Source organism: Mastigoproctus giganteus, chromosome 7 (assembly GCF_048544385.1).
Source record: "Mastigoproctus giganteus isolate SK-2022 chromosome 7, ASM4854438v1, whole genome shotgun sequence".
Classification (NCBI taxonomy): Eukaryota; Metazoa; Arthropoda; class Arachnida; order Uropygi; family Thelyphonidae; genus Mastigoproctus; species Mastigoproctus giganteus.
The window spans coordinates 188067853-188086556 of record NC_143581.1 but is presented as its reverse complement, the minus strand read 5'-3'; the positions used below and the strand labels follow the sequence as shown (position 1 = coordinate 188086556).

The window sequence follows — 18704 nt, the reverse complement described above, 5'->3', positions numbered from 1 at the left end:
ACATCGGTAACTCCAGATTAGAGATATCCAGGAACTCCTTCTTCAAAAGAACATTGGCACTCATGAACAAGTTTGACTTGGATATGGCTGTGAACAAGAAACAATTTCACAGAACTATTTGGAGTAGGTTGACTGATTGACGGATGAGTTCTGGGCTAAAGATGTGTTTATCATTCGTGTGTGTGTGTGTGATGATGTCTCCTGCAGCAAACTGCTTTCTGCGAGTTTACATAGCGCTGGACTTGACGTCATGAATATCTTTTTTATTTTTGAATTGTACTTTTCCCGTTTGAATTAACTTTAATTGTACAAAGCATATTAGTCTACCATTTATTTTTATGTTTTGTAGAACCTTTGCTCTGTTATACACTTTAACTGGGCGAATGCCTGTTGTGTATATTATATGTTAAAAATAAATAAATCGTTGGAATCCACTGGTCTTGCACTCCACCAGGGAACAGGGTTTTTTTTAATTTAATTTAAATTAATCTATTGTTATTTTATTTATTTCTTTGAATGAGCCCAAGTCTCTTAGGGCATTCAGTATGGGACAGTTGAATCTACAATGATTCACGCTTAGTTGTGGCCCATCTCCTCGTGGTGCAGACTGGCAAGCTTTCCAGGTGGAAAAGTGGCCAGAAACAACTAAAAAACACACCAAAAACAACAGCACACACACACACACACACACACACACACACACACACACACACACACACACACACACACACACACACACACACACACACACACACACTGCACAATCACAACATCATACATATTTCTGGGCGTTTTGCAGAGTTCTTATCATCACGGTGTACCAGAGCGGAACTGAACTAAGGTTCCGGAGCCGCCCTACCTAAGATAATATACGTTTACGAAGGAGATTGTATGGAATTGTTGGCTTCCAGTGCTCCCATTATGCAATGAAATATATCGCCACTATTTTCTTACATCATTGTGTCGGTCGAAGTTTAAACAGCGACTAATTTCATCGCGTGCTGCATATAGGAATAGAATTCTGGACAGTCGACTGATTTACCACAAGGCTTCAATAACAAAATTCCCTTCAACGATTCACATAAGACATCCTTTCCTTTGTACAGCACGCGATATTACGTAAAAAGACTTTGTGTTCCTGTGGACAGGTGCAAGGGACAGTTCTTCCTGATGAAGATCTGAAAAGGTTTCTTCCAAACTGGATCATTTAAAAATGAAAATTTTATAATTCGTGCATATCATGCAGTATTGATAAAATACTGTCTTTCCTTAAGAAGCACAAAATCTGTAAAAAGAACTCCTTTGAATAAAGAGCTCGATATTGGGACTTCGGGAAGAACTGAAAGGCCCGCGTTGGCAACGGAATTCAATCATGCACGATAACATCCAAATGAGGCCATTTCAATTAGCCAATAAAAATAGAGGAAGTGACAACAGAATGAGCCAGTTCTGCATATTTACATGTCCACCTGTAAAACCTGTCTAATGCTCGTCCATGCCACGAGGAGGCAGGCCACAGCTATGACCGTACCGTCCACGGTGACGCAGTTCGAATTTACACGTACTGACTCCCCATGAGCCTCGAGGCGAATATAGGGAATCAAGAAAACCCCCTGAACATTAAGAACATGGAGAAGAATGGAAAAAGAAGATACAGCGCTCATCTCAATGTAGCCAACATAATCTCGCTAGCTACAGTGAGAATAAAATGGGGACAGCGAAAAAAAAAAACTTTATCTCATGTGCTGTCCTTGTAGGTTGCTTGTGTTTCCTTGGCACATCAATTACGTTGGTTGTAGTGCTACGGTTCATACGACTTGTGAGCTCCATAAATTGTTTAACGTACTAACTCTTAGCGTTTCAAGCGATGATGATCTTTAGGGATTTTTTCATAGCATTTCCTGTACATCCTTTGCATTTACTGCCAGTGGAGCGAATTAAACTTGTCACGTGTAACCTCCGACGTTACAAAACCAATTTCTTGGAAAAAGGATGCAAGTTAGTTCGTTGAAAATGTAGACAGGATATGTGTATTCCTTTCGAAAACATTGGGATTTCCTCTTTCCCGTTTCCTTTTTTTTTATAGACTCTTTGGCCGCACGCCATCCAAGGTTTTCGAGTTGTCCTGGTTTTCTACAGATTATTAAATTTAATGTCAAATAAGTGTGCTTTGTACAATTATATTATCTGATACACGGAATAAAAGATCCAAGAAATTCCTCCTTCTGTCCTTGAACTTATGGTGACCTCCTGCTTCATCGCTGAGAGACACGCATTGACGATTCCGCTTAACGACTCATTTTCCTGTTTAACGATTCATTTTCCTGCTTCACGATTCATTTTAAGCTTCCATGCAATAGAGAGAGAGATACACAACTTCAATATGAAAATACTAACTTCAATCTTGATCGTGTTAGTTTCTGCAACTTGTAATGGCATGCCACTTGTTGAAGGTGATAATGAACTGCGTGAGAGAGTTTTGCACTTCGTGAAGGTATGCATTGGTGAGTTCAGTTTATTATTTGCTAACTTTTATACGTAATTTAATTAGGACTTTTTGTTAAAATCTCTTTCAGTACTGCTTTTCCTCAGTGCTCTTTCATTTTTGCTACATCTCGGAAACGCTCGATTTACAAATACGATACTATTTAGTATTCCTTAAACAGAAGTAATCCTTCCGGTGCTAGCCATTTTTAAACATTAATAAAGTAATTCTGTTAAATTTCGTCATTTAAAAATACACAAAGAAGCCAATACGAGTCCCAATCAGAAACATCGGATATCCCCATACTTTCTTTGTTTATTTAGTATAAATGAGAGTACCATGTCTATCTCTTTTTAGGTAATATTCATTTAAATATCATCTTATAATATAACATGTAGCATGATTTATCATCGAGCCCAAAAAGATTATAATTATTGTACTACTTGTACTATACTCTATGTCTGGACTGACGATCTTCCTATTTCAACGTTTCATTGTTTTATTAATGAATGAATTTATCGATGAATGATTGTTTTATTAATGAATACCTTCCTATTTAATAAAATCTATGATATCTGAGTTTCTATTAGATTATGTTTTAAGTGAAGCATCGATAATTAATGCTGTTTAAAATAACCATGAAATTAGAAACATATGGTTTCATGTTTGATCAATTGCGCATGTAGAACCATTTAAGAGGATTCTTTCAAGTTCAGTATTTTTAATAATTTCTATATTATCTACACTCGTAGGTAATGAACAATTTCAACGGTTGAAGGAGTGCTATAACTCAAGAGATCCCAAAGTAAGCATTATTATTAGTTTTTGTTATTAGTTAATTGTTAATTAAACATCTTTTTGAAGTTGAGTTAAACTGAAATATATAGAATCTGCTGCACTTAGACTCGTTCATTAAGAGTTCAAGTGTTTTCTCTCTTCCAGGCTCATAAAAATTCCTCACATCATAGACATGACTCGAACTCAGGTCTTTTCCACTTCGTGTGGGAGGGGGACAATTCTGACAACTGTGCTACCCATGAGGGCCATCGGGATTATGGTTACAAATTTTGTGGGTTCTATGATAAACACCTTCTTTGCTGGACGAAGAACACTAGTTTCTTGGGGAGAACCTTGCTATCTTCGCATGAGGCCGACTAACTCAACCCCAGAGTGGAAAATCCACTACTTTCCACGATCCATTGAAGGGATTTGAACTGGGCCTTTTTCTGTTTAATTTGTTTTAGTTTTTTTTCTCTTGTACGTATTGGTAAATCATCTAAGTATTCTATTTTAATTTTAATAATGTGACTAAATTCCTTGTTATTCTCAGTTCTATCTTTTTGTAAAAATCACTGATGATATCCGGTTAACCAACTAACGGTTTATAATCTTAGACTGAACATACGACTGTATACAATTGTGAAGAATAAGAATATTGTACTAATTTCATAGAATTATTCTCCAAAAGTGTAATTCTTTTATTTTTGTATTATGTTAGATGCTTGAGGCTATTGAAAATTGTATAGAGACGGATGAGGAGATTAAAAAATCTTCAGAAGAACTTACTGAGGATGTGAAAGATTTCGTAAGTTCATGACTTCATTTCATTTAGAATATGGTACAATAATTTAGCTCTGTCTCTACAAATTTCTTTAAAAGATTTTTAAAAGTGGTTTTCTTCATTGGTGTTGAAAACTAAAAGTAATTTTGTAAAGGAACTTTACTCATTGTAATAGTGATATAAGATTTTTCGTTTTATGATTTAGTTTATCTTTCAAATACGATGACCTTGGATTATATTTAAAATGTTTTGTTTTGCAAAAGATACCATCGAAAGAGAAAATAAAAGTTAAATCAGACTGCCATCAATATGTTGTGGAAATGGCGAAAGATTCCAACAACTTAAAAGCCAAGATCCTCGATGAGGTAATTTCTTTTGAAAACTATAAACATCAAAACATTGAATGATTCTTCATAGTTATGTTTCAAATTATGAAACTGATGTTCAAATATCATATAAATGCAACTCTTTATCTCTAACTAAATCATAATAGAGAAACAAAATGTTCCGGTATTTATTAAAAATGTATTAAAAGTTTGTTACCCTTTGAGTCCTTATTGGGGTATTTTAACTTAGAGCTAAAACTGATATTTTTATCATACAAAGCGTTTTGCTATTCTGAATACATCCGAAAAAAGAATGTACAAATCAATCCGAAATACTTTATTAATTTTTAATGTCAACTAGCAGAGTTGGAAAATTAAATTGCAACTATGCATAAAGGGAATAAAGAGAATAGCTAATCCTCATGGATTAACGATTTTATTATTCCTTCTTCGTCTCCTTCTTCAAGAGAATTGTTTCCATTTACAAAGGGTTTCCTTCATCCTACAAGTTATTATTTGGTAGGATTTTTTTCCGGCCATAAAGTGCGGTTCAAGGTGTCTCGGTCAGTTACACCTCGGGCTATCATGCACTCCCGTACTCCACCCATCCATGTTTTCCTCTCCTCCTTCCCGGAGAGATCCATCCCAGGATAGCCTTTGGATATCTGGTTTCGTGCATCCGTTTTACATGTCCATACCATGTTAAACGCATTTCTTTGATAATATCAGTAATATGCTTTTCCACATCCATTTTCTCTCTTATGTCTTCATCCCGTTTCTTATGTCTTCATTGATTTTCTGTCTCTTCTAGAAGTTCTTGCTGACCGTCTTCAAAAATCCATTTCTGTGGAGAGCAATTTTGTTTTACCCTCGCCTCAACGTCCAGGTTTCCGCTCCATACAATAAAATTCATTATTCCTAATAACAAAATTAGAATGAACAAGCTCAATGATCCTTGCAAGCTCACAAACAATACTCATTTCAGAATAAGTCAATCAAAGTTATACAAGTAGAAACTCTGCACGAGTAACTGTTGTATTTTTCATCCACTGTTGCACAAGAAATCTAAATTAATAATCCTCCCACAACATTAATTTGTAAAAATTCTCATTTGGCATGAACAAATGTTGATCTGCAGACACCAAAGTCAGGCGTACGAAGAGTCCTTTACACAATCTGAGGACAAAAGTGGCAAATTCGATAGCGTTACTTCCCTTTCAAAGAATAGAGAAAAAAAAGAGTCATATTAGGGTCATCCGAAAATTATCTCAAGTAGCTGTTGTAGTAGGTTTTTAGGAGCATCAACTAAGGCCACATTTCTCGGTGTATATTCTTTGAAATTTTTCCAGGCGGTATGGGAATGACGGCGGTCTTACCAACGGTGTTATCCACGAGGGCCATTGAGCCGCCATTATGGTTGTAAATTGTGCGTGTCCTATAATAAGTACCTTCTTTGCTGGAGGAAAATCACTTTCAGAGGGAGGGGAAAGAACCCTGCTATCTTCACACGAGGCCCACTAACTCAGCCTCAGAGTGTACAAAGCCCAAAAAATTTCACGCCCCATTGACAGGATTTGAACTGGGCCTTTTCCAACCAGTGCTGGAAGGATGGTGATTATAAACACGCTGCTACTTGCGAAGACTCAAGCAAAGTCTGTTTTCTCATGAAGCATTCCCACCAAGATTCCACTAAGCCCATACCAGCAGACCATAACCCCATTCAATGATACCACCTACAGACATTTATTATAATAACCAAATGATTATTATTGTATATTAAAATATCAAACTGTTTTATCTCTTTACTATAAAATAATCGTCCAAATTTCAGCAACATGTATTAATTTAAATGGATTTGTGCATCATTTAGGCTTCTCCAATCGTTGTTTCTACAATTTCTTTTTAAATTCTATTTATATTCTTCGAAGAATGCAGATATCAAATTTAAAGAAGGCGAAATTCAAATTTCAGAAGCATCCACAGTAGATAGGGACACTTGATTAAGAGTTTATATAATTATTGCTTTTATGTTAACTGGTGAGTTAATTTATTTTTTAATTTTCCTTTATTCTCTCTTTTACAGGGAAAAATCTATACCCAAAAGGCAAGTATTTCCTTTGAAGTAAAGTAACATAATGCAACATTTTTCTAAATTACAAATAAAATTTTCATAATATCGACTCAAAAATCAATACGTTTCCTATTTCTTTCCGTTTTAGATCAAAGATTGCATGAGGGCAACGGGCAATGTAAGTGTTCATTAGATGTGTCTAATTAATTAATTGTCTTTTAATTAAGATCGATTATTTTATATTACATTTTGCTTTTCTTGAATTAAAATTTTCAAAACAAAAGAATATTACGACGAACATTATCTCGTTTAATAAATCTGAAAAGACCCCACACATTGGTCAAATAATTATAAATTTAATTCAATGCAGCATTTTAAATTATAAATAAAATTTTCATAATATCGACTCATTCACCTTTTGCCGAATTACAACCATTAAACGTCATGATATGAATTCCAGTACGTATCTAAGGGAGTACAGCTCCAGATTTAACCATTCTTCCATCACGATATTTGTCAGCTGCTGTATTGTAGTCGGTAGAGAACAGCGAACCAAAGTACTTCTCCAAAATATCGGAGATATTCTGAATTGGATGCAAATCTTGAGAATTAAGCAGCCATGGTAGATATCAGAATATTGGGTATGTTCCTCGCACTATTAAGGTAAAATTTTTGCACGGTGGACAGTAGCGTTTTCTTCTGGAAAAACTCCATCTCAATCCGGATAGAAATGAAACATTGCGGGGGGTGAAGTTGCTCTGCACATCAAAAAAATATTCATTGGAGACAACACGATTTTCTTTCTATATGAGCGGACCAAGGCCATACCAAGGAGTAGTTGTTGCTGTAGTAGGGTTTTCAGGAACATCAGCGATTGAGACCATATTGTGTCTGTCTCTATGTATATTGCGCGTATTCTGAGGTCGATTTTCTGTTTGCTGGACGAAAAACCAGAGTTTCCGCAATAAAAACCACATTACTCTCTTGCCTGAGATCTACTAACTCAACCAATCACTGCACTACCGCGAAGTTCTGTGGGTATTAGTAAAATGAATATGTGGGGAATATTTTCAGTGGGAGTGAGACAAGGTACATGTTAGAAATGCGTTTTAAGCAAAAGAACAACTAAGGCTGTGAGGCATTGGTGTATTTTTTTATATAATTTCGTTTTATGCTGTTTGCCGAATGAAAATCCGGGAGATCTTGAGCAAGCTCAAGGCAGCCCGTTTCGTTTCTGGAGCTGAAGAATGATTTTATGGAGGGCGGAATACAATGCACTGCTCGAAACAGTTAACAGAGAAAAAGGTTTTTCATGAATATTTAATTGTTAATAATGTGGCCAAAGCCAAATATTTGATATAAGAGGCATCACGGCATGCAAATTCCGAGTAACCAATAGAAGTCGATCTAACACGTTAGAGAGCCGCACGTTATTATGCAAATTATTCATGCCTATAAAATCACGAGCTGCGATCACATCACTTCATTTATGTTTTTGGCTTGCTCGGTGGGACAGCCATGTCTCCAGTACTCAGGATGGCAAGTGATTGTCGTTTAGATGATTCTTTGAGATGGCAGGCCGTTGGACGACTCGAGCTTGACAGTCGCAGGCAGAGGTGGCACGTTGACTTAATGTGTTACGTAGTGTAGTCTCGGCACTATGGAAGCAGTTTCCGGAGACAGGAACTATTACAAGAAGAGCTGGCCAAGGTCCTCAGAGCGCTACATCAACCAGAACAGATCGCTATTTGGCTCTAGCAGCAAGACGGAATCCTGATGTTCTGTCATCAATTCCCTCTTGAGGTTGCTGCGGTCACAAGTGAAAACATTTCCAACCGGACGGCGTTAAGAAGGCTCAGTTCAAGTGGACTCTACGCAAAGAGACAGTGGTTTGTATCCCATTAACGCTAAACCGCCGGAGGGCTCTTCGAAACTGGTGGTATGAACCATTGACTTGAAGCCTAGATAAATGGGCTACAGTTCTGTTCTCTGATGAGTCCCATTTTAGCCTACAAAAACGGATTCTAGACGTTATTTAATCTGGAGACAAGAAGGAATGCGGTACCATCCCTTTAACATCAGAGAACGGGACACTTAGTTGGAGGCGGTGTTCTCGTGTTGGACGAAATAATGATCGTCGGTCGCACTCCTCTTGATGTTTTTGACAGTGGGGTCTGTAACTGTGCAGCGGTACCTAGAACAGATCCTCGAACCCGATGTACGACATTTTAGAGGTGCGGTTGACCCAGATTTTCTTTTCATGCACAATAACGCCACCCGCTGCACATAGATTTCAAGTGATGGAAGAATATCTTGAAACTGAAGATATCCAATGGCTGCTGTGGCCAGCTCGATCAGTAGACTTAAATCCTATCGAACATGTGTTACGCCATTGGGGATGGCATTGCAAGCTGACAGTCAACAACTCCGTCGCTTGCTGAGCTGAGGTCTGCGCTGGTGGAAGAATGGGATTTGTTGCCTCGGAATCTTGCGGATACCCTTATATCGAACATGGATCACCTCTGTCAGGCCTGTTTATCCGTTGGAGGGGATCGTACGGCGTACTGATACCATGTATCCCTCTTCATCGAAAGCTGCATGATTTATACCAAGTATTCTACATCTACCTGTTCTGTTCATTTTGCCGATAAGTGTAACTCTGACATTCTACCAGACATTATAAAAAAATCTTCCCCCACTCGTGGATACACTTATGACAGCCAAAGTTTGGGACAACAAGCGCGCGCCCAATTTCTTTGAGCAATTACATGTTTATTTATAACTACAAAATGTCCAACGAATTTTTGTAGTTTCTTGAAAGGGTCCAAAGACGGGAAACTGGTATGGTGAGATCAGCAAAAAGGGCGACGGTAACGAGGAAAGACTCCGTTATGTGGGCTACAGAGCTTGGCAACCAGAGACTTCAGAGTAGACTGATTGAAGTTTATAAGGCTCTGAGCGGGATTAGTAAAATGGAATTTCTAAATAATTCCAGAAATAGGAGCCGTAAATTCAAATTGCATTGGTGGAGATTTAGATTATATCGTAGAATTTCTTTCGCCCTCTTAGGAAATTTTACAAATGATCTCCTGGAAGTGTCTTAAGTTGCATATTTCTGTAGTGTTTAGTTTTCTTTTCTTTCCAAAAAACACAGGATTCTGTAAACTTTACTGTTCTGTCCCCTATCCTTCCTTTATTTTGACAACACCCTTTGAAGAAAAACTTTGTAATAGCGAAGACGCAAAAAATATAAATTATATAATTTTTATCTGCTTTAAATTGTTAGATTTTAAGGTAATGCAAAATGATAGATATTTTTCTTACTTGCAGGAAGAATTTGTGAAAAGTATTGATACGGCTCGGGTAAGAAAATTTTTCTGTTATCTTATAGTATGAATTTTGTATTAATTAACCCTAAAATGGTTTTTCAAGTAAGACGTTCAAGATATTGAAATGAAAGTGGAGTGAGAAAATCTCGATACGAGCATATTCTGTTCTCTACTTTACATTGATTTGGAAATATCCATGGTCGCATTCCTTCTATGACTGCTGCAAGTTATGGGACCTAGTAAAGATATCACGGAGTTTCAAAACGGCGTGATTTTAGGAGGATGGTCCATATCGGAAACGGTGCGTGGATGGTCCATATCGGAAACGGCACGTTTGTCAGTTGCTTGCGGCCCTCTGTGGTTAAGATGTACGAAGAATGATGTCCAACGAGCCAAACCAGCACCCGCCAACAGAACTGTAAACGATTACGCAAGATAGATGTTCGTAGTGAGCGAAGGGTGCAACGTTGTACGGTCTCAACGGCAGGTCACTGTGCGACAGCTGACATCGCAATACAATATGGTGAATGCAAGAACAATATCTCAAATGACGATGCGTCGCACACTCAGAGGTACGGGGTTCCGCGGCAGACAACTCAAGAGACACCCTCTCCGCACCGCTGATCGTTGTCGACGGTGAATGCTGTGGTATCAACAACATGTTGGTTGCACACTAGACTGGAAATGGTCGCGCTGGTCAAATGAGTACAAATACTTGGTGCAACACACTGACGGACTTCTTACACCAACACGTGCTTGGACATGTTAGTACAACACGTCCGTCAACGTCGGACCCATCATGATTGATGCCCACTGTCTAGGCAGGTGGCGGTGGTTGGTTAATGTGGGACATGTTTTTCTGGCAAGAACTAGGGCCCCTGGCGCGTATAGACCAATTTCACTGATGGGGTCTAGCGGCAGCTCTTATGCACCCTGCCACGTTAGATATTTTTCCTGACAGAAGCGAGATCTTCCAAGACGATAATGCCCCTTATCATCGGAACCGTACTGTGCGCGAGTGGTTCGAGGAATACCTTATCATCTTGATTGGTCTCCAAATTTTCCTGACCTCAATCCAACTGAACAACAGTGGGATGTTTTTGAACGGGAAGTGAAGCGTATGGATACGCAACGGTCATGTCTTTCGATACTGGAACGTCTTGCAGGCAGCATGGCTGCAGATCTCTATGGACGTCTTCAGACCTCTACAGGAGTCAATGTCTAGACGAATAGTAGCTGTTATCCGTACAAACGGTTGGCCTAAAACGGTATTAGGTAGGTGGTCATAATTCATTGATCACTGAGTGTAAAATAAGAATATAAACCGACTAACTTGGAAGGGTGTGAATAAAATTTCTTCTATCTGGATGGAATTCCGATCCGAACCTTCACAACACATTATAGTGCGATGATTGTAACTGCTATACCAGCCACGAAGGTTTCATTTGAAGCTATGAAACTAAATGAATTAACGTGAAGAAACCAGCTGTAAAAGTAGCCAATAGTCACAGCAAGTGAAGACTTCATTATCTTTTCACATACAATGATATACCGTTAATATCCGGACATCCCTCAGTTGATAATTAGCCAAGCTCTACTCAAGCACCACGTGTCACACACAACTATAAATGTGTTTATAGGCCTTTAAGGTCACAGTAGTGCGATCGTGAATGCAAAGAACCGCGACTGATGGAGTTAACAGACTTCCAGTATGGAATCATAATCGGTCGACACTTAAGCAGTCTGTCTGAACGTGATATTTCTGTCATGTTCAGATCGATGAAGCGCTGAAGAAGAGCTATAGATCGACGATTGGTGTTGTAATCTGCGAATGGAAGCGGACTGGGTTGAAACCGCCAGGAAACCACTTGATGAATGTGGGTCATCAGGTGAGGGACTGCTCACCTGATGACCTGCTCGCCTTAATAGCAAATACTCGATCGCAACTTCTATTCTGTTTCTGAAAGGGAAGGAGAGTTTTGAACCTGTAGTATTTTGCTAATGCTTTCGGGTAGTCTTATGAAACACTTTCAGTTGTTCCCACGTATAAACCAGCCTTTCAGTTGCTAAAATCCCGAATAGAAAAGTGCAAACTGAATTTCAATACCGTTCCCAAATATTCATGCAGTCTACCACTGACCATGACTGAATGGCACAATGCGCTTTGACGAGTGAAGAACTGTGCTCCAGGTCCTGATGGAATTTATCACACAATTATTTACCATTTAAAGTGAAGGATCGTTAACTGCTCTCTTACAAGTCCATAACAGAATTTTCTTAGAGGAATATTATGTGCTTAAGCACGTAATGTAATGCTTAAGCAAATATTTAGAACCCTTTTCTAAGAAATGAGCACTTTGTCATGATATGCGTTGAAATTGAAAGAGCCTTTGATACAACTTGGCTATAAGCAGAAATATTACTAATCATGCCACCCACATTTTTATTTTTTCCTTGTAATTCAGATCACTTAATTTACTGGTAAAATCTGCCAAAAAGCCAGAACACACAATCAGTCTGTATCTTTTAGCAGCTGATAATCATCTCCCCTTTGATCAACATTTTTTTTTAAATTTCATTCAGCAAATTTCAAGTTTCGTAGGTGGCTGAGTCGGAGTAAGTTTCTCTGTAGAAACTTACTCCGACTCAGCCACCTCACATCTGTGTGTAATATCAGATCTGGTTCATTTTCATCGAATTTCATTTTGAAAAGTCTCCGTTGAAGAGATTGTCCTCTAATGGAATTCACGATTTTGAAAGCTGTGTCCATAACACTTTTAGTATTTAATCTTTTGTTGGCTAACACTTGCTGGTGGATGATACAGTGGTAACTCAAAAAATCTGGGAATTCACATCCTTTTAGCACAATGCGATTTAAGATACCCTGTAATTGCTTTAGTTCCATCTGTTGTTATTGATACGAGCTTAAATAGTGATAATTTAATTTTTTCAATAAAATGTTTGAATGCGTTAAATATATCAACACCTCCAGTTCTTTCTTTTAACGAAACCGCACCCAGCAGTTCTTCTCTAGTGGCAGAATCATCGAAAACCATACGAAGAAAAACGAGCAACTGAGCTGTATCACTGACGTCTGTAGATTCATCCAGTTGTAAAGAAAAGGACACACAATTAGCAATATCAGCACTCAATTGTTCGCTCACACTTTTACTCATTTTTTCGATGAGTTGCATCACAGTATTTCGAGATAATTGCAGATCTTGAAGAGCACTTTTAATTTCATTTTTGTTCTTAAAATTTTCAAAAAGATAATCTGTTATTTCTAAAAATGCGTCTTTGATGAATTGACCATCAGAAAATGGTCTGTATTTTTTGCAAGATGACTCACTTTAAATGATGCTGCAGTTACTGCTTTAGATTGTAAATTAGGTGTCACGAAGAAATTTCGTTGCGCGAATAATCTGGATTTAAGTTCTAATTTGTTTTTTCTAAGGCGGAAAATCCGATTGGTATTTACCATAAAGATATTAATAAATATTGAAAGCGGTAAGGGGGCCTAACATAACTCCATATGGTGTTATGGAGTTATGTGGAAGGCTCCTCACACCAAAATGGGAAACCTCTATCAAACTAAACCACGTTTCAACAAACCATCATTACGCTACAAGCTCTAAACACCGGCTTGGGAATAAACTATTGAAGGATACTAGCAGGGAAATTCAGCCATGGCAAATACTCATGATATATTGATAAATATTTTCAGCGATGCGGAAAGAATAACCTTGCAAATATTACCATTAGGCAATTACTTCTGGCCCACTCCACTCAGTTTAGGAATTACGTTGAACTATATACAGATGGATCCAAGATTGGTAGTAAAGTTGATATAGTTGTAGCCAGATGCTATCATCACCAATCAGCTCCCCTCAGAATGTAGTCCTTATACCGCAGCGTTATATGGTGTCTTACTAGCCCTAGAAAATGTAAAATAAGCCTCGTATACTTAATCCATCATATATATCGACCGTTAAGTTCTGTGAATTCTATACAATGTAAACACGCCAGCAACCATCCTCTGCTACAAAAAAAACTGGGCTCTGTTAATATAAATTTGTAAACGTAGCCAGCTCAATTTTTTGTTGGAATCAAGGACACGCTGGAATCCCAGGAAATGAACAGGCAGATTTAGCTACTAAAAGTGCTTCTAATCGGACCTTAATTAATTTCAGGACACCTTATGTTGAATGCAAATCCTTTATACAACGGATCTATAAAGAACAGTGGAAACGTTAAGTGAGAAAAACAAACAAATAATAAACTTTTTGAAATAGAGAATCCAAACAGTGGCAGTCCAACCTGAGAGGAAATAGAAAAGACGAAACTATACTAGCGAGACTGCGCATTGGTTCCACTTACGTTACTCACAAACAAAGACTCCCCACAATGCAATAACTGGTCGTGCCCACTCACAGAAAACAAATCGTCATAGAGTGCCCACTATATTAGCATTAGCATTAGTAGAGGCATATGATGCAAGAAAGCAACCTTATGCAGCATCAGCTAAAAGAAAAAAAAAACACTTCCATTTCACACCTCCGTTCGTTCGAAATACCTGTCCAGCTGAGCCTTAAATTTATTTAAGCTATGAACTTCCACAACAAGGGATAGAAGTCTGTTCCACCGACCAACTACCAGCTGGCTAAAGGCAAATTTCCGCACATCTATCCTACATCTGTCTTTCTTCAATTTGAATTTATGCCCTCTCAAATGATTATTCTGAGCAAGAGGAAGAATTCCATCAGCATTGAGCATGCTCAAACCATTCAAGGCTTTATACACCTCAATCAGATCACCTCGCCGGTGCCTAGTCGCCAGACACTGTAATTTGAAAAATTTAAGCCTTTCTTCGTAAGAACAACCCTTTGTTCCATTCACTAATCTTGTTGCCCTTCTCTGTACTCGTTTCAGCAGCTCTACATCCTTCTTGAAATGAGGCCTCAAGACCTGTATACAGTACTCTAGGTGTGGCCTGACTATTGCCTTATACAAGGGAATAATCACCTCCTTATCCCTGCTAGAAAAATTCGTGTATATCATTGACAATACACCATGAGCTACTCTTGCAGCCCGTCTGCACTGCTCAGAGAACTTCACATCTGCCTGCACAATTACCCCCAGGTCCTTTTCATTCTCTACCACTGTCAGCGTAGTACCACAGAGTTGATACGTTGCTCTGGGGTTGCTGTTTCCCATGTGGAGTATTTTACATTTGTTAATGTTAAACTTCATTTGCCACCTCTCAGCCCATCTGCTCAACCTTTCCAGATCCTGTTGCAGCAGCATAGCGTCAGAAGTGTCCTTAACAACCCTGCCAACCTTTGTATCGTCTGCAAACTTGGACATTGAGCTTGATATACCATCATCAGTATCATTTATAAATACAGAAAACAATAATGGACCCAACACTGAACCCTGAAGGACTCCACTTATAACATTAGTCCTCGATGAGCAGTGTACATTGATTACCACTCTCTGTCTTCTCCCCCTCAGCCATTCCTTTATTCATAGCAGCAATTTGCCTCCAATGCCACACTGCTCCAATTTGTGCAGCAGTCTTCCATGTGCAACAGTATCAAAAGTCTTTCTAAGATCCAAATATATAATATTAAAGTTATTCCCTGCATCCAGTTCTTTTGTGACTACATCATAGTATCCAATCAAATTTGTCAGGCAAGGCTTTCCCTTAACAAAACCATGCTGTGTCCGAGCTATAACTGAAGTCTTGTCTAGATGATCCTGCAGTGCTTCTTTAACCAGTGGATCCATTAATTTCCCTGGAACAGAAGTTAAACTAACAGGTCTATAATTACTTGTGTCAGCCTTTGATCCTCCTTTGTGAATTGGGGTCACATTTGCACATTTCCAGTCTATGGGTACCTCCCCTGAGTCCAAGGAAGCTCTCATAATTATGGCTAAGGGTTTGCTTACTTCCTTTACTACCTCCTGTAATATAACTGGATAGATCCCATCCACCCCGTGTTCCTTTTTTTTATGTTTATCCTCAACAATTTCTCCTCCACTTTCCTCTCAGTTATAAAATTATCTAGCTCACTGCCAGAGTTTACTTCACCTCTGCCTTTCCCCTTCCTGAATAACTCCTCATGTGTGAATGTAGATGCAAAATACTCGTTTAGTTTGTTAGCCACCTGAGGAGGATTCTCAACTGTTGAACCATCAATATCCAGTGGACCAATCTGATTCATTCCGTTCCTTCTAGAGTTTACATAGGTAAAGAACTCTTTTCTGTTTTTCTTTGCATTCTTTGCCAAGGATTTCTCCTTAATCTGCCTAACCTCCTTTGTGACTTGGTTACAGTCCAGCTTATATCTATCTGTAGGCTTCCATGTCACCCATTAATTTATATGTATCCCATGCATTTTTTGTTCTCTGCCATATGTCTGATTAGTTCATCTGACATCCATTTAGGCCAAAACCTTGAGCAATATTTCTTAGTTGGTGTGTAAAGCCTAGTAGCTTCCAAGATAAGCTCTTTGAATGCTTCCCCTTTTGAATTTGCTGTTAGTAACATCATCAGTTTGTCCCACAGTATAGAATTTAAATACTGTCTCAGACCATCGTAGTCGCCTTTACGAAAGCAAAAACTCTCCCCTTTGCCCCTGATGGTAGTTACCTCTTTGAGTAAATCCCACTTCAGCACACTGTGTTCTAGTGGTTCCTTTATCTGCAGATTCTTAATGCATGAAGAATCACTAGTGATAATTAGATCAAGAGTATTACTCTCTCTAGTTGTCTCCCTAACATGCTGATGTAGAAAGCAATCATCCAATAAATCCCCAAAAGCCTTGCTAGTGTGTGAGTGACCAATCCACAAATTCCAGTCAATATCTGGGAAATTAAAATCCCCCATTATAAGACTCTCTGATTTACTGGCCCGCTCTATTTCCCTGTACAGTTTCTTATTATACTCATCAGAGTCATTAGGCCTATAGCACTCTCCTACTCTCAATTTTGATCTCCCAATGTTTATGTCACACCAAACCGACTGAACACTGCACTATCCGGCGGTGTCGACTGGCTTCACTTCCTTGGATTTTATGTATTTCTTAACTAATAGCATAACCCCTCCTCCCTTCCTATCCAGTCTATCCTTTCTGTAGACGTTGTACTCCCCAAATTCCAGTTCTGCATTCCTTATATCTGTGTGACACCACGTCTCTGATATCCCAACAATATCTGCCTATGATGTTTTGAGCAATACCTCAAATTCATCAAATATATTTACCAAACTCCTAGCATTGGTGTTCACGCAAGTATACATGCACCTGTTCCTATTCTTAGCTACCCTAACACAACCCATGTGTTTACTTGTACCGCAATGGCTCCCAGCTGTCTCTGAAATATCCTGCATCTTGTTTTTCAGGCTTCTGCTCATTCCAATAGAAGCAGTGCAAGAATCTCTTTCACCTCTGCCGGTGGCTACTGTTAATCTATTCGTCTTTGTCTCCCCCCAAGCTAGCAGTTTTCCGACCCACCTAACACTGCCTCGATAGCATCAGCAAATATTCTTGCACCCTTTCTATTTAAGTGTATCCCATTCCTGTAGAAGCAGTCTCTCCTGTTAACAAGTACAGAACAAGTGTCTAAGAGAACGAAAACTGCTTTCTCCTCACATTTCAATAATTGCTATCAATTAACACTACAGAATGTTCTTGGAAATCGTTTGGATATGCGTAACGTTCCCCCTTCCCCTAAAATCGATTAATAAATATACCTTTGTCTGAAGTTTGTTTTCTATCAGTAGAAAAACAAACAAGAAAGATGTAAATCAGAAATCAGTGCATTACAACATCAGTTGCTGATGCACCAACAAATTCAAAAATAACCAATACTTCATTATTATCAGACAATGTTTAACGTTTCCTCTAGAACCACAAGAAATTCAGGAATGTTTAAAATAACATACAGAACAGATTTCAAAAAATAACATTCTTGATTGTTTATTAAATTTAAAAGACCAATATCAACTTGATCCATTTTTAACTTTCTCAGGTTATTTATTAGAATTGAAGAAAATCTATTAAGCTGTAGTGGATATTGCTTTTCATCATTTCAATTTATATTTTGCATTTTTGTTGAAGCGATATTTTAATTATAAAATGCAATTCTTAGGAAATTTATGTTATAGATCTGTTAATCAGGTTAGTACTCATTTTTGAATCAATAGCGGTGATTTTAAATGTTTAAATATTGCAAATAATTTATTTATTTTATTCTTATTTATCGAGTGACAACGAGAAAATTGGTCGTATAAAAATCATAATAATAAAATATAAATTAGCAAATTATGAATAAGATGTAAAATGTATTACTCATTGAAATAACTTTAAAATCAATTAGTATGATTTATCGAATTTGAATGAATGTATGTTAACACATTTTATTATTTTGTGTAGGAATGCTCCAAAAATTCCCTTTCGAAAAGATCGAAAAGTAAAAGTGAATCGAAAAATATGAATGAAGAGAAGCGGTCTAAATTCTCAGTTCATTTTTCACAGACAGTGGAGTAGTTTATTGTCCTCCTATTAACAGACATACCGTACAAAATATGAAGAATAAACAATAATAAAACTATATTTTTTTCCAATAAAGTGTTTGCTTAATTTGAATACACGATAGACATTCCAAATACATGGTTTGACAGTTAAGATCGAAGTCTAAATCCATTGCATGCAGGACCATGACGCAGCGTGTCATGGTGCTGTGTTTGACTCAGGGAATGCTTCTCTCTGCTTGCGTACCATCCGTTCTCATTAATTATATGAGAGGTAGGTTGTTCTTGACGGTATCCTTATATTGAGTGATGGAACAAAGATGGAACATTACATTTTTAATTTTTTTTTTAATTTTGAGAAAAAGTGAAATTGAAACATACCTCGTTAAAGAAGTGTTT

At 37.9% G+C, this 18704-nt stretch overlaps 1 protein-coding gene and 1 long non-coding RNA gene across 2 annotated transcripts; both read left to right on the top strand.

The window, feature by feature from the left end:
• The first annotated feature begins 2137 nt into the window (after nt 1-2137).
• On the top strand, nt 2138-6503 carry LOC150083470 (uncharacterized). The gene is made up of 5 exons (XM_090378503.1): nt 2138-2504; nt 3238-3290; nt 3984-4070; nt 4310-4411; nt 6456-6503. The coding sequence occupies exons 1-5, from the start codon at nt 2240-2242 to the stop codon at nt 6501-6503; spliced, it is 555 nt and encodes a 184-aa protein (XP_090234629.1). The 5' UTR covers nt 2138-2239.
• A 92-nt stretch (nt 6504-6595) lies between these two features.
• Nucleotides 6596-18345, top strand: LOC150083469 (uncharacterized). Its single transcript, XR_016547174.1, has 3 exons — nt 6596-6621; nt 9774-9806; nt 18208-18345. It is a non-coding gene; the product is annotated as an uncharacterized LOC150083469 (long non-coding RNA).
• The last annotated feature ends 359 nt before the right edge of the window (nt 18346-18704 follow it).

Coding starts and splice junctions, on each gene's coding strand:
- LOC150083470 (XM_090378503.1), top strand. CDS start 2,240: ATGGTGACCTCCTGCTTCATCGCTGAGAGACACGCATTGACGATTCCG. Junction 2,505..3,237: donor CTTCGTGAAGGTATGCATTG/GTGAGTTCAGTT, acceptor CTACACTCGTAG/GTAATGAACAATTTCAACGG. Junction 3,291..3,983: donor ATAACTCAAGAGATCCCAAA/GTAAGCATTATT, acceptor GTATTATGTTAG/ATGCTTGAGGCTATTGAAAA.